Source organism: Myotis nattereri (genome assembly GCF_964212035.1).
Source record: "Myotis nattereri genome assembly, chromosome: 2".
NCBI classification, from domain to species: domain Eukaryota; kingdom Metazoa; phylum Chordata; class Mammalia; order Chiroptera; family Vespertilionidae; genus Myotis; species Myotis nattereri.
In genome coordinates, this window is record NC_138076.1 from 154,286,940 (window position 1) to 154,312,258 (window position 25,319).

At 40.0% G+C, this 25,319-nt stretch overlaps 1 protein-coding gene across 1 annotated transcript; it reads left to right on the plus strand.

The window, feature by feature from the left end:
• The first annotated feature begins 212 nt into the window (after positions 1-212).
• KICS2 (KICSTOR subunit 2) lies at positions 213-24,863 on the plus strand. Its single transcript, XM_081082463.1, has 3 exons — positions 213-474; positions 9,946-10,231; positions 21,582-24,863. The coding sequence occupies exons 1-3, from the start codon at positions 240-242 to the stop codon at positions 22,396-22,398; spliced, it is 1,338 nt and encodes a 445-aa protein (XP_080938589.1). The 5' UTR covers positions 213-239; the 3' UTR covers positions 22,399-24,863.
• The last annotated feature ends 456 nt before the right edge of the window (positions 24,864-25,319 follow it).

Here is a 25,319-nt window from a genome sequence, read left to right on the forward strand (position 1 = left end):
GAACACGCAGAGCCGCGGGACCTGAAGCGCGGAAGCTGCTTAGCAGCAGAGGGGCCGCCGCCCGCTTCCTGGGCCCTCACCCGCGCCCTCCGCGGTCCAGGCGCGGTCCCGGCGGCAGCGCGCTCCCCAGCCCGCCGCTGGCGGCGGTGACGCGCACGCACGCGGCGCGCACGTTGCTTGAGAACCCGGAAGTGCGAGGGAGAGCTGAGCCACGTGGGTGGAGCTGGAGCGCGGCTCGCATGGGGGAGTCTATCCCGCTGGCCGCCCCGGTGCCGGTGGAACAGGCTGTGTTGGAGACGTTCTTCTCTCACCTGGGTGTCTTCTCTTACGACAAGGCCAAGGACAATGTGGAGAAGGAACGAGAGGCCAACAAGAGCGCGGGGGGCAGCTGGCTGTCGCTGCTGGCGGCCTTGGCCCACCTGGCCGCAGCCGAGAAGGTCTATCACAGCCTCACCTACCTGGGGCAGAAACTAGGTACCTCCGCCCCGCCCCCCCGTGACCCTTGAGGAGGAAGGAAAGGGGGTATAGTCCCCTGTCGGCAGTGCCTTGGGTTCCGTTTCTGTCACTTCTAGGAGCAGGTCCTACTCGGCGCTCCCAGATCTCCTCCCACCGTTCCCTTCCTTCCCTCGGCTTCCACAAACCCCGCCCACCGGCCGCCGCTGCGGATAGATTGGCGGATGGGGTGGATGCTCTTTGCAGGGCCGTGTCCCAAACCGCTGGATGTATCTGTTTTGCCCAGTGCATGGATTGGTGCCATAAGTGAGAAGTTAAGCAAACTCTGTCCCCGCTCTTCTAACTAGTGACACTGCCGCCAGAGGAGCAAAAGTTGTTAATACCAACCCTAGTTGGAGTTAATGAACACAGTTGTCTGGCTTACGAAGGTTAAGGCCCCTGAGAGTTACAGATGGAGTCCTCTCTTCTCGTAGTCCCTCCGTAAATATTTAATGAACGAAGAAGTAAATGAATACTGGACAGGAAAGGCAAGAAATATGCCTAACATTGGCGAGAAGGGATTTACCGGGAAAATGGTAAACACTCTTATCATCCCATGATAAATCTTGCCCCTGAAAATAAGATGCAAGAGCAGATTCAATTAATTTAAACTAGCAGAAACAACGTAAGTAGATCAGAAGGAAATAATATATGTAAAAGCCAAGGCCTATGCATACAAGGTATTACTACTTATAATTATCAGTAATAAATATGAACCACAGGGCTTTCAGAGTTGTTTTAGTCCTTTGGCCTATTTTAGACTCTTTAATTGTCAGAGGCACAGGTTCTGGTATGAACAAAGGACACATAAATATAGACTAGAAATGTAAAAATTGCATGCAGATTCCATTTTGATCCCCCTCCACCCCCAATTTCCTCATATTGCCTGAAGGTGCCCACGTGTGTACATCTTGTTTTCAGTAAACACTAAAGGAGCAAGTCTTCCTGAGATCTTAATTTCTGTCTTAGCTGTTCAGCTGATAACTTGTTCTTTAGTATGTTGACTCATTGGCAAAAACTGGTCAGATAGTTTCACCTTGTACATTTTTTCTTCCCCTTTTTACAGTGGCACTTGTCACAGATTTCAATCGCTGTTGCAGTGTAATTAGTCCCCTTTTTACAGATTGGCAAATTGTGTACATGCAGTTGTGTGACAGACCCCCAACCAGAATACCTGCTTTTAAACTGTCAGATTGTATTTGTATCCATGATTTATTTAAAATTTTGTACATCTATTATGATTTACATATATATATGGGGAGGATTTTGACTGTAAAATTGAAGGTAGGTAAATTTTCTGGCAGTTTTGTTGTTTATAGATTTCCCCTCCTCCTGAACTGTGGAGATTGACCCCAATGCCATGATTCTTAATTTTTTAAGCTTATCTATCAGAATTTCATTAAACCTGTGGGCTTATTCCCCAGAAAAATATACATGTAATACAGTTTTGCATATAATCTGAGAGCATTCAGTTAGATTTCCTAAAGCCTAGTTAGGCACCCCTATTTAAAAAGTTTGCTACTCTAGTTAAGTTGTATGTGCCTGGTTTTAGGTAAACAAAACTGGCTGTCCTGTGTATAAGATCATGTGTAAGACCATCATTGTCTCCAACTTGGGTTCTGTGAAGTGGGCCATATTATCGCTGTGATTGGTTCTGCGTGGACCCCACCTTGCATGGATGAGCTTGAGCACTATGCCTTGAAATTGACCCACAGAGCACTTTACACTGGGAAGCATGGCCAGGCACTGTTCAGGCTCCCAGGTGACCTGTCACTTCTATTCACATGTATAGTAAATGTGTAGGTTCCAGATGTTAATTTTAACTTTGTAAATACCTTACAGTTTTTTGGTATTGGAATGTTTGTGATATCAGCATGCTTATACAGTACGACTTCATGATTATTGGGTTGACTCTCCATTTTCTTTTAGTCTTTATTGTTGAAAGTATTACATATGTCTCCCTTGTCCCCCTTCTTCCCCCATTGACCTCTCCTAGGCCCTGCTTTCACCACCCTATTGTCTGTGTCCATGAGTTATGCATATATGCATACAAGTTCTTTGGTTGGTATCTTCCCACCCACCCACCTTTCCTCTGAGATTCGTCAGTCTGTTCCATGCTTCTATGCCTCTGGATCTATTTTGTTCATCAGTTTATTTTGTTTATTAGATTCCACATATGAATGAGGTCATGAGATACTTATCTTTCTCTGACTGGCTTATTTCACTTAGCATAATACTCTCCAGGTTCCTCCATGCTGTCTCAAAGAGTAAGAGATCCTTCTTTTTGCTGCTGCATAGTACTCCATGGTGTAAATGTACCACAGCTTTTTTACGCACTCATCTACTGATGGACACTTGGGCTGTTTCCAGATCTTAACTATTGTAAATTGCGCTGCTATGAACATTGGGGTACATATATTCTTTCTGATTGGTGTTTCAGGTTTCATAGGATATATTCCTAGAAGTGGGATCACTGGGTCAAATGGCAGTTCCATATTTAATTTTTTGAGGAAACTCCATACTGTTTTCCATAGTGGCTGCACCAGTCTGCATTCCCACCAGCAGATTCCCTTTTCTCCACATCCTCATCAGCGCTTGTCATTTGTTGATGGTAGCCATTCTGATGGGTGTGAGGTGATACCTTGTTGTCGTTTTAATTTGCATCTCTCTGATGATCATTGAAGTTGAGCATTTTTTCATATGTCTCTTCGCCATCTGTATATCCCCAACTCTCCATTTTCTTAAAAAATGGTTTGTGTTGCCATTTGAAACATTCTCATGTTCTTCAACTACTTTGCTAATCAAAATGTTTCTTTTTAATACATATATATATATATATATATATATATATATATATATATTGATTTCAGAGAGGGAGAAAGATAGAAACATCAATGATGAGAAGATTGTTGATCGGCTGCCTCCTGCACACCTCCTAATGGGGATGGAGCCTGCAACCTGGGCATGTGCCCAGACTGGGAATCTAACAGTGACCTCCTGGTTCATAGGCTCGATGCTAAACCACTGAGCCACACCATCCAGGCTCTATGGTTTCTCTTTTCTTCTTTTAAAATATATTTTTATTGATTTCATAGAGGAAGGGCGAGAGAGATGGAAACATCAATGATGAGAGACTCATTGATCAGCTGCCTCCTGCATGTCCCACACTGGGGACTGGACCCGCAACCCGGGCATTTGCCATAATTGAACCTGGGACCCTTCAGTTCTTCGGCCGGTGCTCTATCCACTAAGCCAAACCAGCTAGGGCTCTATGGTTTTCTTTTTTTTTCTTTTTAATATATTTTATTGATTTTTTACAGAGAGGAAGGGAGAGAGATAGAGAGTTAGAAACATCGATGAGAGAGAAACATTGATCAGCCGCCTCCTGCACATCTCCTACTGGGGATGTGCCCGCAACCCAGGTACATGCCATGCCCTTGACCAGAATCGAACCTAGGACCCTTCAGTCCGCAGGCCGACGCTCTATCCACTGAGCCAAACCAGTTTCGGCTCTATGGTTTTCTTTAAAAAGCAAAAAAAAAAGTTTATATGTATTTTTTAAACATTTAAAACATGGTTTAAAAAAAGTGAGTCTTTTTTACCTCATTCTGTAACTGGTGTATATTGGCGACCTTAGCAGTGAGTTCTGGTTATAGATGTCTTTTGGACAAAGGACAGACCTGACAGGGAGCTTTCTGTTCTGGCCTTGGCTCACTTGTGAGAAAGTCTGGGTGGAGCCCTTGTCTTGGAGCCTTCTCTTGCCTTTGAAGGGAGAATATCTCTGGGGAAGGGTCAGTGACTCAGTGCCTGTGGAGGGTTTTAGAAAGTCATACTTTTGTCCCCTTTGTTTCATTACTGGAGAGTTTCCTCAGCCTCTGGCTGCTGGAATTTAGTGTTGTAGAAAATGACTTAACTTGAGAACTGACATTTAAAAATTATCAAGAAGTTGTAGAATAAAATTCCCAATTAGATGTTTTACATGCTCCTTGAATATACTTATACCTTGAAATTTCATGTGTGAGATAGACTGTTGAAATTTTGAGAAATAATGAGCACTCATAAATCAAAATATTCATATTTTATAAATTCAAAAAATTGAAAAGAGAAAGAATTCTGGTATCTCTGGAACGCTAATCCTCATTGGATATTCCTAACCAGCCTAGTCAATAAATAGGATTGTGCTCCTGAGAGCTTTGAGAAGAGAGGCCTGGATAAAGAAATCGCATTGGTGGTCTGTCCCTTCCTTTTAAGTGTTACTTTACTTGTTACCACATACTAGTGATTGATGTTTATTGAAAGCTTTTAACGATGTTCTTTGTTTTCATGTCATGCTTAACTCCCCTAGGTAAGGGCAGTCTGATGAAAGAAGGTATCATGAAGGCCACACTGTTTAACACTGGAAGTGAGTACGGAGTTTGAGGTCAACTACCTCTGTCAAATAGATAGCTATTCTTTTTACAGGACTTGAAACTCCCAATTTACCATAGAGTTTCAGAGGCCCAGTTATGCAGTATTGAGCGTTTTCTCCTATCAGTTATAAATGGAAGGGAAAGAGGTTAGCATGATTGAATATGTGCTTTGCTCTAGGTACATTACATACCAAATGTTACTTAATTTGCCTTCTTAGCAGCTTTATTACTAATTTTGCATTTAAAACAATAACTAAAGTTCAGAGTAGCTAAGTCATTCCCACATCACACAGCTTTCGAGTATGGAAGCTGGGATTTAGAACCAAGTTGGTCAGACTGTCGGAGCTTTTAGGTCTTAATGTGGTACTCTTTATTACCTTCCTAACCTAAGAAATTTTGTTTTAGACCTTGGCACGGAGGTCTGTTTATTCTATACCGTTACTTTACAAAACCTGCAAAGCTAGACTAAGTGTGGGCACTGTACTCCAAGGGACAGTCCTGAATGGGATGTTGGTGTCAGGGTCACCCCACCTGTACCTATGGATTTTGCTGCTATTAGGATAATATCCACGCACATCCTCACTTTCAAGTAATAGCATTCTGGGACTTAAACTATTCTTCCAATTCAGAATCCTTCTGTTTTGTCTTCTGATAAAAGGAGAGTTAAAGTAGATTAAAGGTCATCAAAAACAAGAACTGGCCAAGGGCTCATCACTTGTTTTTTTACATTTTCACTGCCATGAAATTGTCCATTTTTCTGTCCTCCAATCCAAACAGACAGTCACGGCCACTTATAAAATGAAGGATATAAACTAGGATATGTTGACTGTTTTAGTGAACAGAATTTGTGAAGTGCTTCTATTGCATTTGATTGACTTCTGACATTTCACTTTCCCAGATTATAGGAAAGATCTGTGTATGTAGTTGTTTATTTCTTTTACATTTTTTATTTTTCAGTTACAGTTGACATATTATATTAGTTTCAGGTGTACATCCAGTGATTAGACGTTATATAACTTACTAAGTGATCATCCCAATAAATCTCATCTGACATCATACATAATTATTAGAATATTATTGACTGTATTCCCTATGCTGTACTTTTCATCTCCATGACTATTCTGTAACAATCAATTTGTACTTCCCAGTCTCCCTCCCAGCTGGTAACCATCAAACTGTTCTCTGTATTGATGAGCTTGTTTCTGTTATGATTGTTTGTTTATTTTGTTTTTTAGATTCAATTGCTAATATGTATGTATTTATTGCCATTTTATTGTTCATATGTTTTATGTATTTTTTTCTTTTTCTTCTTAAAGAAGACTAACATTTCATGTAATGCTGGTTTGGTGGTGATGAATTCCTTTGGCTCTTTCTTGTCTGGAAAGCTCTTATATGTCCTTTGATTCTGAATGATAGCTTTGCTGGGTAGAGTAATCTTGGCTTTTCATCACTTTAAATATTTCTTGCCAATCCATCTGGCCTGCAGAGTTTTTGTTGAGAAATCAGCTTACAATCTTATGGAAGATCCCTTGTAAGTAATGAACTACTTTTCTCTTGTTGCTTTTAAGATTCTCTGTTTGTCTTAAACCTTTTGCATTTTAATTATGATGTGTCTTGATGTTGGCCTCTTTGGGTTCATCTTGTTTGGGACTCTGCACTTCCTGGATTTTTATGTATGTTTCCTTCATCATGTTAGGGGAGTTTTTCCATCATTTTTTTTTTTAAACATAGGTTTTCAATTCCTTGCTTTCTCTTCTCCTTCCAGCACCCCCATGATACTAATGTTGGTATGTTTGAAATTGTCCCAGAGACTCCTTACATTATCCTCGTGTTTTGTTTTGTTGTTGTTTTATTGGATTCTTTTTTTTTTTTTTTTTTTTTTTTGCTGTTCTGATTGGATGTTTTTTGCTTCCTTATATTCCAAATTGCTGATTTGATTTTTGGTTTCATCTGTTATACTGTTGATTCCCTGTAAATTATTCTTCATTTTAGTTAGTGTATCCTTAATTTCTGACTGGTTCATTTTATGGTTTCCATGTCCTTTAATATGCTGTTGGCATTCTCACTAACAACCTTATAACCAGTGTTTTGAACTCTACGTCTAATAGATTGCTTGACTCCATCTTGTTTAGTTCTTTTTCTGGAGTTCTGTTCTTTCATTTGGGATATGTTTCTTTGTCTCCTCATTTTGGCAGCCTCCCTGTGTTTGTTTCTATGTGTTAGGTAGAGCTACTACATCTCCCGGACTTGGTAGAGTGGCCTAATGTAGTAGGTGTCTTGTAAGGTCCAGTGGCACAGCCTCCCTGTTCAACCAAGCTGGGCATTCCCAGTGTGTGTCCTCCCCACACCCCCAAATCAATGAGAGCGATTTACCCCCAGGTCAGTCACTGCAAGGATTGGCTTTGACGACCCACCCCTGTGGAGGATCAGCTGTGCAAGGGCCCACTTCATAGATCTGAGCTTACTTCAGCAGGGATCTGGTGTCTGCTGAGTCTGCCCCTTCAGTGTGATGCTTGTGGAGGTGGTTGGATGGTGTTTCGATGTGGTCTGAAGCTGACCACTGGTTGTGCTGGCTCTGGAGCCTCCCGGGAGTTGCAAGCCAAGGTCAACTGCTGCCTGAGTTCTGCCCTGGGCCACCCAGCATAAGCTACAAAGCCATCTGCAGATGGCTGCTAATTGTGTTGGGCTTGGAGGTGCCCAGGCAAGGCCAAGGTATGAACAAGGTCTGCTGCTAGTGCTGGGTCCAGAGCCACTTAGTGAGAGGTATGGGGCACACTGAGGCCAGATGCTCTTTTAAGAGGTTATAGGAAAGCCTGAAGCCCGAGCCAAGACAGGCCATATGGAAAAGTCACTGGAAACAGCTTGGGTGGGGTAGGATTTCAGGGAATCACTAGGACAGGGTGAACAGTGTGAGCAAGGTTGATGGAGACTCAGATATGGCACCCTCCTGCTGGCTCTGATGGGGGAAGGCTCAGAAAAGAAACAATGCCCTCTGCGAGCACTTCTGTCTGGAAGAAAGCTGCCCCCTCCAGGTCTCGTCCTGATGCCAGACAATTCAGTTTCTCCCCAGTATATCCCTGGTGCCTTTCCAGATGCTGCCCCAGTGCTAGAACTCAGAGAGAGTGCCCAGATGAGGCCCAGCTGTGAAGCAATGTAAGCTGCTGTGGGACCTTGGGCCTTCTTTTGCATGTTCTGGGTCTCTCTGACTCAGCCACAGTTTGTTAGCTAATTTTAGATTGCAAAGGGCCAGGCCATTCATATGCAAAAGCCTCTGGGTACAGCTTGGGTGGGCTGGGGTCTTAGGGAATCAACAGGGTGGAGCAAACAGCTATGGCTGATCCTCAGTCCTGCCCTAAGAGGCCCCGGGTCTCAGTGTCCCGGTAATCACTGCAAGCACCTCTGAGAGAAAGCCGCCCTCGAGTTCCAACTGATGCCAGACAGTCCAGTTTCTCCCCGTATGAGTCTGGGTCCCCAGAGACTCACCCGGAACTGGAGTTCAGAGCAGTCGGGAGCTTGTGTCTCCTTCCGGATTGAAAGAGACAGCCGCGTCCTCAGTTGACAGCCCTTTCGGTGCACGCCTCCATACCTCTGCACTTTACTTCTGCACCTCCTCTGAGTCTCAGTGTGCTTTTCTCTTTCCTTCTAGTTGTAGAATTTCCACTCAGCCAGCCTTCCTGTGGTTCTGGATGATGTTCGTTTTGTCTTTTAGTTGTAGTTTTGCAGTGGTTGTGCGAGGCAGCAATTTCAGGTGTTTACCTATGCTGCCATCTTGGTTTCCCAATCTCCTTTGTATTCTTAGTTGTAGGACTTTCATTCAGCTAAATTTCAGGTGGTTCTAAATGATGGTTGTTCTGTAGTTTAGTTGTAATTTTGATGTGGTTGTGGGAGGATGCAATAACACATTTACCTACACCACCTTCTTGACTAGAAGCCCAGATTCATTTCTTGAATCATAAGCTGGACAATGAATTAAAAACTTTGTGAAATATTTCATTCGTTAAGAGGTTATTTTTACAAATGCCTTGGTAAATAGTTTTCACTCCTGATATTTTAGAACAGTAATAAATTCACTCATTAAAGCCTTCTGTGTATATCAATAGAAAATTTAAACTGTCACCCATCTCTGAGGTTTTTTTATATTTCCCAAGAATTACAGTTTTAAACTTGTCCTGTTTCTCTTCATTTTCCTAATGTCTTGCCTCTGACCCTTTGATGGTTAGCAGAATTGCTTAAGGCAACATTTGTGAAGCTGGCTTTATAGCTGTCAGAAATATAGTTGATCATGTATTAATATAGAAGTAAGCAAATTATATCTATGCCATTTGATCCTTTTTGATTATTGAAAAGGATAGACTTGGTCTTATATTTTGCTGATTTCCTTTGGAACCCCTGAGTTACAGTAGCAGTTATTTATAATTGCTTGTTGCTCTTAATGATTCACAGTGTGCTGCTTATTAAAACCTATATTGTCAACTTTGGCAAGAGTACTAAGCTGTCCTTTTTCCCCCTGAGAGCCAGTAGTCTGTGTTCTTGTATGAGGGAGATCTTTGTGTATTTTCCATTTTCTGGTTTGAAAGATAAGATTAAAAGATGAGATTCAAAGGGAAATGTAACTCTAAAGCAGAAATAAAATTTGCTGATTTACTAGGAATAACAACAGTTTTTCATAATTGTATGTTCTTGTTTGTTTCAAATATATTTATGTGGAAGGAGGGCTTTTTAGATCTAGGATAATTATTCTCTGAAATGAATCTGAGTCCTCATTAAAGTGGGGTGGGTGGGAATCGGTGTGTGGGTAAGGAAACCAATCACAGGTCCATTGCTACACTAATGAGTGGTACCAGGCATTCATTTAACTTACTCTTCAGTGAAATTATCAACCTCAAAATATTTAAATCCCAAGCGTGGAAATTAGAGAATATGGTAGATGCAAACTCACTGAGCTCAGCAGGTTCAGATCCTTTCCTTTTAAATGCTGAGAGGTATTTTGTACTTCTGCTTTCTCTTCCTTACCTGTCATGTGCTTATGTTATTTGCCTACCAGGGGGCCAGTCTTTCTTCAGCAGGAAGGACTCCATCCGAACTATCTATACTTCCCTGCATAATGAGCTGAAGAAGGTGGTGACTGGCCGTGGCACCCTGGGAGGGACCGCTCCTCATGTGGAAGAACTCCTTTCCCACCTGTCAGAGCAGCTCTGCTTCTTCGTTCAGGCGCGGATGGAGATTGCAGACTTCTATGAGAAGATGTATACCCTCAGCACACAGAAGTTCATCAATGCAGAAGAGCTCGTTGGCCTTTTGGACACCATCCTCAAGAAGTACAGCTCCAGGTCAGTGCAGGTGAAGAAGGAGGGAGGGATAGAATGTGGCAGCCTCTGGATCCCACGCAGACTCTCAGTTTCCCCCCAAACTCTTATAAAGATCTATGATGAAAAAACAAAGGAGAATAGCTGTATTGCTTTTGTATAGATTAATTAATTGACAAGTATGCATTTGGCACCTTCTTTGACTTAGTTAATACCATCCTGGATGGATACTTTTCTAAGCAATAGTGAAAGACCAATAATGAAATAAGTTTTAAAAGATGTATTATAAAAAGAGTTTATACAGCCAAAAGAGAATCCTATATAATAAAAGGCTAATATGCAAATTGTCCCCTCTACCAGGAGTTCGACCAGGAGTTCGACCAGAGGGTGGGGCTGGCTGTCCCCTCTCCCCTGCCGGCCAGACCCCACCTGTGCACGAATTCATGCACTGGGCCTCTAGTTATCTATAAAATAATGTGATTTAAAACATTTTTTTAAAATATCTTTTTATTGATTTCAGAGAGGAAGGAAGAGGGAGAGAGAGATAGAGACATCAATGATGAGAGAGCATCATTGATTGGCTGCCTCCTGCATGCCCCCCACTGGGGATCGAGCCTGCAACCTAGGCATGTGCCCTTGACCGGTATTGAAGCTGGGACCCTTCAGTTCGCAGGCCGACACTCTATCCACTGAGCCAAACCAACTAGGGCTAATGTGATTTTTTAACAAACCACTGTTTGAATAAATGCCCTTTCAAAGTAATCACCTTGGTGAGTTATCCACTTATTCCTCTCATGTACCTGTTACTTACATGTGTTAGAAACTCCTGTATAATGGCTTTTGTCCTAGTGATTGCTTTGAAGGATACCCCTCTTTCAGATATATGACTTCCTATATGTTTGCCTAAAAGAGAAAGGTAGATATGTTAACTTATATTCCCAAATGAAGGATAATACTTATCTGATTAATGGTCTGGGGAAGGGAGGCAAAGTGGGGGGATTAAAAGATATTTCATGGAGGACATAGAATCAGAGATGACTTTTAAGGGCAGATAGGGTTTTGAAAGCAAAGGTAGGAAAGAAGGGAGCAGATGCTTTGAGATGAGAAGGTGATTTCAGAATACTGAAAGGCCTCAGAGTGAGGTACCTGCTGGTCTCTCTTCCTGAACTGTTGTCCTACCTGTCTACTCATCAGTTAAGTCTCAGTTCAAATGTCAGGGAAGCCTTCTCTTCTATCCTACCCTTAGTCACTCTTCTGTCCCTCTGATTTGTTTTCTTCACATTCCTTCTTGCCATCTGAAATTACTGTTATTTGCTCAGGGTGTGTTTTCTTTGCTCACAAGTAGGATGTGAGCTCCATGGCAACTAATGTGTCTTTAGTGCTTTGAACAGAGCCTAGCAGGTATAGGTACTCAAAAGGTGTTTGTGGAATGAATAAGTGAATAGTTGATAGTGGGGAACCATGAAAGGTTTTTGAAGATGGGAGTGTTGTGTTCTCATCCTTATCAGTGACTACTATGGCACTGGTGGGTGGGATGGGATGGGATGGGATGGTAAAGGGAGTGGTCACAGGAGGGAAGGTTAGTTCAGCAGGCTAGTATGGTAATCTGATCAGTGATAGGGCCTCATGATTGCAAAACAGTGGAAAAGGAGATGAGGACAAGAAAAGTCTACAAGTCTTGGCAGCAGGATAGTGGGAGTAATGAGACGTTTCTTGTCAAAGGTGATTTGGAGGTTTTGCCCCTTAAATGATAATATTATTTACAGAATTGAGAAGTCAAGAGGGGCTGGCTTAGAAGGAAGGTAGTGAGCAAAATTTAGAGCAATTTGAGCTTGAGTTGCTAGCATATTTTCAAGAAGAGGTTCATTAGGTAGTTGGAAATGGGGATCTAGAGCTCAGGTGAAAAGCAGAAACAAAACAATGAGATCATCTGTGTGGAGAAGTAGACTTGTTTTTTGGTTTTAAAACTAACATATCAATGTTTCTGTTATACAGCAGCAATTGAGTTTTAAGCTTGCAGGAACAATGGGGGAAATATTTTTATGTAACTATTTTGAAGGAAACTAGTACATATTGAACAACTACTGTATGCCAGGTACTGTGTAATACTCTCTTATATGATATCTGCTTTGAGGTATAGGTGTAGATAGTTCTTTTATGGAGTCTCAGAGAAGTTAAGTATGCCCAGGGCCATGCAGCTTATCTTGAACCCCTTCTCTGTGACCCCAGAGCCCCTATTCTGTCTGTATGCATTATTGCTTGTATCAATAGTGAGATGCTCTTTATCCAGTCCAGGTAAATAATTCATCTCTGTTGATCATTTTGCAAGTCAATAAACAAGATTCGTTTTTATTTTTTGAATAAACAATAAGACAAAGTAAGATTATGAAGTAATAGTCTTCTGTGATAGTAAGATGGAAAACATTATAAGCACTTACTACTTCCCCTGCGAAGAATGTAAGGGTTGTGTACTGGGCAAAATCATGTAATGTGCATCTTTTCTCTGAGCACAGACAGTTTGGTTAATATATTATGTTTTTATCCTTCCTTTATAAAGTTTTTTCCTAGTTTTTTTTAAATTTTAAAATTTTTACTCATCCAGAAAAGTTGCAAGAATAGGATAATGTATATAGAATTGTAATATGACCAGTAAATTCCATTCCTGAGTATATTTATGCCCAATGAAAAATACAAAATGAGAACATATGCCCACACATAAAAACTTTTACAGGAAGTTCATAGCAGTATTATTGGTAATAGCCAAAAGGTGGAAACAACCCAAATACCCATCAATGAATAAATAAATGTGGCATATCCATACAGTGGGGTATTATTCAGCAAATAAAAGGAATGAAGTACTACATGCTAGAACATGGGTGAACCTAGTAAAATTATGCTACATGAAGGAAGGCAGTCATAAAAGATTATATATTGTGTCATTCCATTTATATGAAATTTGTGCAAGGGGCTTGACCCTCACAGCCGCAGTGGCTTGCCTTGGCCCTTGCAGCCACAACAGCTTGCCTTGGCCCTTGCAGCTCTGGCTTCATCCGGAAGGTCATTTGGAAGGACGTCTGGAAGATCGTTTGGCTGTCCAGTCTAATTATCATATTATGCTTTTATTATTAAAAGTAGATGTCCAGAATAGACAAAATCATAGACACAGGAAGTAGATTACAAATTTGTAGACACAGAAAATGGTTGCCAGGAGTTTGAGGGCTGGTGGAAGAATGGGGAGTGACTGCTAATGTATATATGGTTTCTTTTTGGGGCCATGATACTGTTCTAAAATTATATAGTGGTGATGGTTATACAATTCTGACTATATTAAAACCATTGAATTTTATACTTTAAAGTGTGTATGTTACATATATGAATTAAATACCAGTAAAACTGTTGCTAAAAAAAATTGTACAGTGAACACATTCTTTCTCTAGATTCACTGTTATTAAAATTTTGCCACACTTGCTTTATTTTTCTCAGTATATAATTTTATTTTCCTGAGTTGTTTGGGAGCCAAATGCGAACATCATGCCATTTCACTCCTAAATACTCAGTTGGATCTTCTAAGAACCATACAAAACTATAACATAGTTTCCACACAAAAAATTTAACACTGATTTCTGCCATCATCTAATATAGAGTCCATATTCAGATTTCCTCAATTGTCCTCAAAATATTCTCCATAGTTGTTACTTTTATTGTCTTGTATTTTTGAACTTGTGATATATTCTAAATTTTCTTTTTATTAATTTTAATAGGTAATACATGAACATGGGTCAAAATTTGTGAAGCACAAAAGAATTCATAGTGAAAAGTCTACCTGCTGCCCCTGTCCTTTAGCTACTTAATTCCCTTCCTAAGAAGCAATAAATGTTAGCAAGCTCTTCCTGTCATGCCAATAGTCCATGCATATAAATATACACATTTTCTTTTTATAAACAAACTAGAGGCTCGGTGCATGGATTCGTGCATGGGTGGGGTCCCTCAGTCTGGCCTGCGCCCTTTTGCAATCTGGGACCTCTTGGGAGGATGTCAGACTGCTGGGTTTCGGCCTGATCCCCGCAGGCTAGGCCCTACGGGGATCAGGCCGAAACCTGGCAGTCCGACACCTGGCAGTCCGACATCCCCCCCAGGGATGTGGCAGTGCTGAAGTGGCAGGTGGCCAGGGAAGAGCCCCAGCTGTCACCGCCCGGTAGCACTGCCAAAGAGGCAGGAGAGGCTCCCACCACCGCAGCTGCGCTCGCCAGCCATGAGCCCGGCTTCTGGCTGAGCGACACTCCCCCTGTGGGAGCGCACTGACCTCCAGGGGGCAGTTCCTGCATTGAGCCTCTGCCCCCTGGTGGTCAGTGCACATCATAGCAACCGGTCGACCAGTCGTTTGGTCTTAACGGTCGCTTAGGCTTTTATATATATAAATTTTACATGTGTACAAATTTTCTGTTTGTAAATAATTCTTTCTCAAATCTCATTTATATATGTATATATTTATTTAAATAAAGTAATTGTTTGAAAACCAAAAACTAAAGTACAGTTGGCGATAATGATTCTCAAGGGGAAGAGATCTCATGTGGTGATTCCTAAAGCTAATGTGAGAGTGGTTTGCTGACCTATCTCAGAGCTTAAGAAAATACTAATTCCTGGGCCCCTCCTCTCTTTCTCTAAGAGGGTAAAATTTAGTGATTCTGGATTGGGTACCCCGAAATGTATATGTTTTAAAAGTTCCCTGTGATACTGACATATAGTCTGCATTAAAATAATTGTTTAGAAAAATAGGAGAAAGATGCCAACACTAGTATACACGGAGTATTGAACCTTACAGATGTATGTGCATGGGTGCATGTGTGTGTCTCCTAGGAATGATTTAGCTGTTTTCGTTTTTATTATATTAAATTTGTGACCTATCTATCATCTTTGAATGTTCTTTGAAATATTCCTCTTCTCAAAGGCTTGCAGATTTCTCCCATTTTCTGCAAAAGCCTGAATTGCATTCTTGAAACTCCAAGGGCAGCACTTGGCTGTGCCCAGCAGCCTTCTGATGGGATGCTGATGGAATCCGATGGAACTGGGTGGCAATACCATGCATGGTCAATGGGTGTTTGCATCAGCAGTCTCCATCTTCCACCCATGCTACCTTTCTCTAATCATTAGGGAATTACTAATCACAGTTATATGGAAGTCAAATGGCATGATGTTTGCATTTGACTTCCATGATGTTTGCATTTGACTTCCTAGCCTGAAAACTATCTACATTAGAAGCTGTGGGTTAATTTGAACAACATAAAATTCCTTAGTTAAGAAATTCTAAAAAATTGAAATCCTGTATAATATATTGATTTTCTTTTGCAAGTGGGATTATTTTAGGTATAAATAAACATGATTTGCCCTTTGCTGGGAATAACATCCTTTTTTCTACAGTTTTTTTTGATTTGGCATCTGTGCTACACCAAGCACATTTCTTTTATGTTCCCAGTGTTCTAGAGAAATAATTTATATTTTGCTATTCTGTTGTATTGAATGAGTTAATCTTTTTTCCCAAAGGACCCAATTTATCTTTCAGGAAATGCTTTCTTGCCCCAATATATCTGATCTATGTCAGAACACTTATAAAAAATTGTGTGAATTTTTCATCTTTTAAACCGTGGAATGTTTTTGTATTAAAAAATTAACAAGCATGATATATAGCACGGCGTCTAAACCTCTGGTCCTGATTTGAGATGCAGATCTTGTGTGAGTTATTACAATGTTCAGCCTGCTTTCAAAGATGAATGGAAAGCATGTTTGGGTTTTTTTCTCTGCAAGCCAGTATGTTTGAGTAGAAAGGTGTTAAAGGTTTCCTCTTTTGGTAAACATTACATTATTATACAAATACAAATCCCGTTTAAGAATCACAGTCATTTATGATGCTGCCTTTCAAATTGAATAATTAACATTACTCATATAAGAGTTTTTGTGTGCCTTCTAGAAGGAAAAACATGAACTTGGCTCATTTAGGATGAGAGTGTCTACTATTCCTTGAATACTCTTGAGGAGAAATAGAACTGGATTTCTCTCCAAGGAAGCATCAATGAAATGTTTTTTGAGTCTGTAGAATTTGTTTTGACTTTATTTACCTGTTTCATATGGTGAGCATAAAAGAAAATTCTGGCTAATTTTGTTTTGTTTTGTGGTCAAAACTAAACTGGTAGAATTAACGCAAGTTAATATTTACTGTCCTAAATCAAGAATATAGCTTTTAAGAAATAATGCTTTTAAAGAAGTCAGCAATTATTCATACATTAGAGAACTTTTAAAAATCCCTCTGGCCAGATCCAAAGACAGAGAAACAGTGATCAGACTATCAATCCCCAGAGGGAAAGTAGGGGAGGGTGGGGGTAAGGGGAAGAGATCAACCAAAGGACTTGTATGCATGCATATAAGCCAGACCAATGGACATGGACAACAGGGGGATGAGAACATGAGTTGGTGGGGGAGAGGGGGTTGGGGGTTAATGGGGGGATGAGGACACATTTGTAATACCTTAACCAATAAAGAAATTAAAAAAAAAAATCCCTCTGGTATGGGAATAACACACCATTCAGTAGCTAGAATTTTATAGCTAGAATTTAAAGAACTTTTTTTTAGTTTCATAAAACTTTTGTTTGCATTTTTTATCTGAATGCTTCAAATGGCAGAATTCTCACCAAAGGCAGAACTGTGATTTATTTAGTCTTTATGCCCTTATTTTCTTCAGAAAGAGATTTGTGATGGACGATAAGACTTAATGAAACAGTTGTGTGTATAGTTTAACAGGGTTAATTATCCCTCACTGAAAATTTCCTAAGCAAAACCAATAAGAGTGCAGTTTCTGTGAGATGCCTTCTACTCTAGACACTTGACATGCCTAATGTTAACAGTGCAGACTGAAGGCCTTTTGTGATCTTGCCCAGCCTACCTTTTCAAATTCATCTAAGGCCCATCAAATGCCTCAAATTGCAACCAAACTCTTAGTAAAGAGGAAGAAGCTTTGGAGAAATCTTTCCCCATTTCCTACTTTGGTTCATATTATTTATTTTGCTTAGAATGTCCTTGAATTTGTAGAGGAGGCAAAATATCTTTTTTTTCTATCCTTCTAAGTTCTCAGGTGGGGTCCCTTTAACAAAAGAAAGATTGCCCTAGCTGGTTTGGCTCAGTGGATAGAGCATTGGCTTGCGGATTGAAGGGTCCTAGGTTCGATTCTAGTCAAGGGTAAAATATTTTTATTGTGGTAAAATATACGTAACAAAATTTAGCATCTTAACCATTTTTAAATGTGCAGTTTTGTGGCACTTAGTACATTCACATTGTTGTGCTACAGATTTATTTTTAATCAGTCTTCTGACTCCTCACATGCATGGCTTGTTTTGGAAGGAACTCCTTGATAGGGATTTACAGAGGAAGGAATGCATTTGTGCATGTACACTCTCTTTTTCTGGCCTTTTAAAAAATTGATTTGAGGGGGCAGGAGGAGGAGGGGAGAGAGAGAGAGAGAGAGAGAGAGAGAGATTGAAAGAGAGATTGTTGTTCCACTTATTTATGTATTCATTGGTTGATTCTGGTATGAGTCCTGACTGGGGATCGAACCTACAATCCTGGCTTATTGGGACTATGCTCTAACCAACTGAGTACCTGACCAGGGCTTTTTAAAAAGCAGATGTTCTGTGCAAATAGTTGTCAATTTATTCTGTATTCAGGCTCATTTAAACTTGTTGCCATAGCTGAGATGTATATTTTTGGATTATAACAATTTAACAGATTCCCCTATAGCAGCAATTTTCTACCAGTATGCTGCAAGAACTTTTAAAACATGCAATACTTGGCTGTTTAGTCAGGGGCACTGATCTCTTTTCTCTTAGCTTGTCAAATTTTAAAAAATCACAACAGCCATCTGGTGTGAATAAGTCAAATTATACCTGTTGTTGTTTGTCAGATCGGAAAAATATGTATTTTTTTGGTGTGCCACAGAATTTTAATAATATGTGCTATGAAATGAAAAAGTTGCAAATTGCTGCCCTATAGTATGGGTTGTGAATAGGTATGAAGCACACAGCAGAATGGAAATGGGGAAATGAGACATCATAATGCTAATCTCAAAGTCTTGGCAGAATAAATTTTAACATGTATTTTTAGGTCTTCTTAAAACTGAAAAATAGCTTCAACATTCACATGCATCCTAATAAATGTTGAGATTTAAGCACTTTTAGTATATATTTATACTTGTTCAGAATTTTTCCTGAAGATTTGTAAGATAATTCATGTTCTTTCAAGGAGAACATTAGGGATATAAATGTTGATTTCCAACTGGAAGTAGAAAAATAACAGAGTATTATTTGTGGTAGCATTTTCTCCAATCTCATGCCATTTTCTGTTATTAGCAGTTTTGCTGTGTTTCTAGTTCCTTGGTAAATTTTCTTGATATCCACGATTATAGAATCTTGTGATGCTTAATGCTCATTAAGTGTTAAGGGGCCTTAGCCTTTAAGCCAAGGGCATAGGAACCTTTCTTACAATTCAAAGATTTTTGTGTGTCTGTGTTAGACTTTCTTAATGTTTATTCAGAAGCATGTCATGTCTGAATAGTCCAAATTAGTTAATTACTTAAGCACCTGAGCTAGAGGATTTGAGGTCTGTTTCATCTTTCTGATTCTTTGAGTATATTATTAGATAGCTCCTCCATCCATGTTTTTAGCTTCCCTATCTTGAGGGTAAAATGCAAGTAATAGAAAAAAACCAAAACGTTGTTGTTGTCGTCGTGGTGTGAATAACTACATTCTGTTGATCACATGACAATCAGTTCCTGTCTTATAATGTCCAACCTAGTATGGCTCTCTTAACCATAATCCCTTTAATTAGTGTTTAAATACATTTTTTAAAACCCTAGGTATACTTGTGATAATTTTTTTCCTAATTCTTTAAAAGATAACTAGCATTTTCCCTTTCAGCTGGGGCCAAAACTGAGCTGTGCAAGAGGCTTCTGTCTCATTGACAGTGAAGCAGGGAAATCCCATGGGCTCAGGCCTGTAAATCATCTTCTGGGTTGCCTGGATATGCTCAGTAAATGCTCGATTCTGTTCATATCTTTCAAATGGGTCACTTGCTAAGCAGATTCCTGCAACTTTCTCAGATGCTTTGGATCTTCAGGAAGAATATAAGGGCTTGATTGATATAGGCACCTTGAGAAGGGGGGTGCACCAGACTCGGCAGACACTAAACCTCCCTTGGCGCTTCTCAGAAAAACAAAAAAACAACAACAACAAACTGAACAAGAAAGCTCTAAGTGGAGATGCCATACAGAGATGATCTCCTTAGCCATTCTATTTCATTGTTACCGAACTTCACTTAGATCATAAGCAACAGGCAGAATCAATGGGACAGAAACTAGGGTTCAGTTCTTAACACAATTAGCACATACACTGGATTTTACTATGTACCACGTGTTGTAGATAAAAGCATGAAAAAGTAGGCAGGTTTTACTTCCCCTCAGAGAGGAGCTCAAAGCAAAGGTAACCATATGTCCCAGTTTGTCTGATAAATTATATGATTGAGTTACTAAAGAGGAAGACAGATATTCAGAAACTAGAGGATATAATAGGAGGCGGGGGGGGGGGGGGGGGGCGTAGACAGAGAAGGCATTTCTAAGGAAGTGACTCTGAAGAGGAGACCTGAAGTACAGAAAAAAGTATTGATGAAAAAGGGTCACGCTCTCATTGACCTTAGGGTCTTTGCACTTGCCCTTTTCCCCCTCTGCTGGGAGGGAGGATACTCTCACATCCTATCCTCTTCCCCCTCAACATTGTTACTACAGGTAAAGTAGACTATGTTTTACAAACAACAGGTAGCAATTCTTGAGTCATAAAATTAATTTAGTGAATAGTGATTCAATTAAAAATATACATATCTATATATATAAAAACCTAAGTGACTGCCCAACCATTCGACCATCTGAATGGTAGCTATGATACACAATGACCACCAGGGGAAGATGCTCAACGCAGGAGTTGAGATGTCCAACTGCAGTGACTTGGCAGCTGCGGTTCTCAGGTGATGCACCCGGAACCAGAGAGGAGGGAGCCCAACTGTGGGGTGTGTTACCCGAGAACTGCCCTCTTGCAGGACCCCTCGGGGGATGTCGGAGAGCTGGTTTCAAAAAACCTTTTATTTGTATATGTGTGTGGTGTGTACTTAGTCACAATATAAAATGTACTTCTAACTGTAGATCATGGTCAAAAAAATTTTTTTAAACATTTTGTCTAGAACAAGTAGAAATGAAATCACCTACTACCTTGAACTTCTTTATGATATTGCATTTCTAATTATTTAGTTAATGTCACTATTCCTCTAGTGAGTAGACTGGGAATGTCGCTCAAGCTAATAAGGGACCAGATTATGTAAGCCTTTTTAAGGATTTTAGATTCTACCCTAAGATAAATGGAAAATGACTGAACTGTTAGATATTTTTGTTTAGCTACATTTTATTTATCTTTAACTGTGATTAAATATAAAGGGAATTGGGAACTAGGATTGAATGAGGGCTTTCTGATAAATGTTCTATTCCTTTAATAAACTTTTTTTTATTATATACTGTGTTTCAGGAATAGGTTTATAGTCTATACTCTTATCTGAAAAACAGGTTTAATAATACTTATGGAGTTGCTGTGAACATTAAGTAAGTTTAGCATATTATGTACACAGTCAAGAGATGTTTTAGTGACCTTTTCATTACTTGCACCTCTTTAGGACCACATCCTGAAAGGAAGATGCCTTGTTTTGATGATAATGTTAGTTATACAATTACCAGAATAAATAAAATAAGTTGAGAATGATAGCGAATTTAATTTCCCTGTATTTGAAAGAAGGTAGCTACTATTCTCATTTATTTGAAAAGAAGGTAGCTACTACTATCATTTTTTTTTTAAAAAACATCAGGCTATTGCCATAAGAGAATATGATGATGACATAATTCTGAAATGGTGAAGTTATGTCAGAATGAGTTTTTTAAAAATATGTTTTTATTGACTTTTTAGAGAGAGAGGAAGGGAGAAGGAGGGAGAAACAGCAGTCAGCTGGCTCCTGCACACCTCCTACTGGGCACTGAACCTGCAACCCAGGCATGTGCCCCACAGGGAATCAAACTGGTGACCTCTCAGTGCATGGGCTGATGCTCAACCCACTGAGCCACACCAGCAAGGGCCAGAATGAATTTTTTAAATAATTGAACATGGGATCCTTCCATTTTTCCGTCCCCTGTCCCCAAATGTAATATTATTTATCTGACCACATTTCTTTTTTAGGGCAGAAAATGTCAACATGGAGTAATATTTCCACTTATTTCTTTTAATTTCTCTTCCCCCTTCAGATTTCACCACCCAATCCTCAGCCCTCTGGAAAGCAGTTTCCAGCTGGAAGTCGATGTCCTGAGTCATCTCCTGAAAGCCCAGGCTCAGGTCTCGGAGTGGAAGTTCCTGCCGTCTCTGGTTAACTTGCACAGCGCTCACACCAAGCTGCAGACCTGGGGCCAGATCTTTGAAAAGCAGCGGGAGACCAAGAAACATCTGTTTGGAGGGCAGTCTCAGAAGGCCGTTCAGCCCCCACACCTTTTCCTTTGGCTGATGAAACTCAAAAACATGCTTCTTGCCAAATTCAGTTTCTACTTTCATGAGGCACTGAGCCGACAAACGACTGCCTCAGAAATGAAAACGTTGACTGCAAAAGCCAACCCAGACCTGTTTGGAAAGATTTCCAGCTTCATCAGGAAGTACGATGCTGCCAACGTGTCTTTAATCTTTGATAACCGAGGGTCTGAGAGCTTTCAGGGTCACGGCTATCACCACCCCCATTCCTACAGGGAGGCCCCCAAGGGTGTGGACCAGTATCCAGCCGTGGTGTCTCTGCCCAGCGACAGGCCTGTCATGCACTGGCCCAACGTCATCATGATCATGACGGACCGCACCTCCGACCTGAACAGCTTGGAGAAAGTGGTTCACTTCTACGATGACAAAGTTCAGAGCACCTACTTCCTAACCCGCCCAGAACCCCACTTTACCATTGTTGTCATTTTTGAGTCAAAGAAATCTGAGAGAGACTCCCACTTTATTTCCTTCCTCAATGAGCTCTCACTTGCCCTTAAGAACCCCAAGGTTTTTGCAAGTCTGAAACCTGGATCCAAAGGTTAGCAGGTTATCTGTGCAAAAGGTTTTCAAGAGAAGAAATTGTGTTCTTAATTGCTCCAATGATCTACAATGGTCTGTGATTAGGGTTTCGATCCATCCATGCTTCTTTCAGAGCTAAATTAAGGACAAAGCCTCCCTAATTGTGTCGCACACTTTATATGCAATTAAGGCCAATTAAGTAAAGTATCCAAAGAGTAATCTTAGGCTACAGTATATCTCCATGGTACAGCAAAGTACTCTCAGTATTTTCTCCTGTTTTCCTGTATTTTATGTAGACTGAATATTTATTAGCCTTTGATGTTTCTTTCCAGATGTTTCTTTCCAGACATTTTATTTTCCAAACATTGTGTTCTAATGCCATTCCAAACGCCCTCTCCTTTCCCCTCCCACTCAGATGAGTAATTGGGATAAGAAATTAAATGGCTATTTTAGAATTAAGGATTATATGTTTCCTATCTCATAAACTAGCCAGTTAACATGAAGTTACTAGTTTTATGATTCTGATCTACAAATGAATATTTTTGATGCCAAAATTAGAGTCTTGGTGAGAAATGCCCGCCAGTTATTAAAGTTGAAGGTAAATCAGAATAGTAGGATAACATCAGATCTTACCAGTTCAGAAGATCCTCTGGCAACTTTAATAGCCATGGGTTCTTTTGGGGTGATCTACACACCTAACTGTATTTGTTTTTACCCTTATAACGTTTGAATGTTTCACTCTATTTTAAAGTCAGCATAAGCCGTTATGTGGGATACTTTCACATAGTATCTGCTTGGCTTTCTGTTTATCACCTTTCTGCTGAAATGTATGTTCATATTTGGCTCTACCCTTGGTTATTTTTAGGCTGAAAAAGCATGCAGTCTTGGTTTTTCAGCCACTCTTAAACATTCATGTGACTCAGCCTACTTTCATAAAATCAAAATGGAATCGCTGCACTTGTTAAAAATCAATTGTGCGTTCAAAGGGTCCTTGTGTAATCAATTCAGTACTTAAGCACATCTGAACTTGGGATTCGTGTCTATCTCCAAATATTTTTAGAAGTAGTGCTACATCTTAACACATGCTGCCTTAACCCTTTTCTTCAGTATGTGTTCAGGAGGAAAAATGCATAATGGGACTGTGGAGACCTTCACCTCTAGCTTATTGATTCAGAATAAAAATAAGCCACAAAGAATAATTGTTATTATTTGATATTTCCTTCGAAGCTTGTGTGTCATGTAATAGTCCAGTCAGTCCTGTTTCTCATGATTGCTCAGAGCGACCACAGCGGACAAGCCGGCAGCATTGGCCGAGATCAGAGGAGCCCCTCCAAGTCCAAAGGAGGCCCACTGAGTCTGGACTACTTGGAGGAAGAACCCACTGACCTATTTTCTGGGGAGAACATGTGCTTTCTTTTCTTTTTCCCTTTAAAAAAAATAAAAGTCATATGATTTGTAAAAAGCCAATTTGCTTTAAATAGAAAGTAGTGATTTACCTCTGCATTTTATTCACTCAGGTTCTATTAAAATCTGAACAGACTGTACAACTTGACCTTACATAAAACATTGAAAACAATTGGAACTAAAAAGTTAAATCATTTTTCCTCCCTTTTGTGCTTTGCTAAGAAGCTGAAAAACATTCTTTGGCATGCATGTATTTTTTTCTTTCCTAGATAAAACCACCATTAGCCTTAAAGAAAATATGCTTCATTATAACATGGAGAAGAGTGTAAATAAACATATATACAGTACTTAAAATACTCGGCTAGAACATATTTGAATTGTATATTTATTTTTGAACATATTTTGGTTCAGGCCAAGAAACAAAGTCCCTTTACCCTGAAATTTGTCCTGTAAATTCAGTAATGAAGTGATCTGTAAAGGGTATGTTTTGCTAATTGGAAGAGTAAACCTGCGTATTTCCCACAGACTTGCTTATTTTGACATTTGTTTCTAAACCACAACTTGATCGATTCTTATGGGTAACCCAGGGTGTGGTCAACACAGTTTGTGAGTCCATCAAGGAGTGCTGCGTGTTAGGATGCTGTTTGAACACGGGGTGAATGTTTACCACTGTCTTCTCTCAGGTCCAGCCTGGTATCTGACTGTGTCTTTTAGGGAGTGTGTGAAAATAGAGCCTACTTCTTAACAGAGGAACCAAAATCCTTTACCTAACACTTTCGCACATTTGGACATATTGGAGACAATTTACTTTCAAGAAAGAAAAGAGTTGGTAATTCACTGCACTCCCAGGAGAGTCACTCAGATGAAGTTTAAAATACTGTGTCCACCCTGAGATCTAGCAGCAAAAATGCAGTTTTGTTTCTTTGGCAAGTCAGCTTGACTTCCTTATCTGTAAAATGGGGATAAGGAAATGTGGGCTTTTTTTCAAAGACTATGTAAGAATGGGATGAGATCATAGAGTGTGAAAAAGGCTCAGAAAACACACTTGGGTTTGAAAGTTGTATCAATAAAAGATGGACCGCTCTTTCCTTAAACTCAAGGCCTCTCCTGTCCTCATTTTTCTCTTCAGGTCTGTGACAAACCTGTGCTCGTCGTAAGTCTGAACAGCACTTAACTAGTGTAGAAGAGGCAGCAGATAAGTGCCTAAGCCACCCACCCACTCTTCTTAATTTAGAATCTTCGTGCTTCTTTGTTCCCAAGTTTTTTTGGTTGGTGGATAGCATCACTCAGTCCTTCTGTATCCAAACTGTTTTGTTTTTGTCAATTCCTCGGAGAGGTGTGTTAAAGTCTCCAACTGTGATTGTGAATTTTTCCTTTCTGTCTGTCAGTTTTTGTATTTTGAAGCCTTTTTATTAGGTTGGTACACATTTTTAATTTTTCTGTCTTTCTCATGTATAAACCACTTATTATAAAATTTGCTGCTTTATCTCCATTACTACTCTTTGCTTTGAAGTCCATTTTTTATGATCATTCCAGCTTGC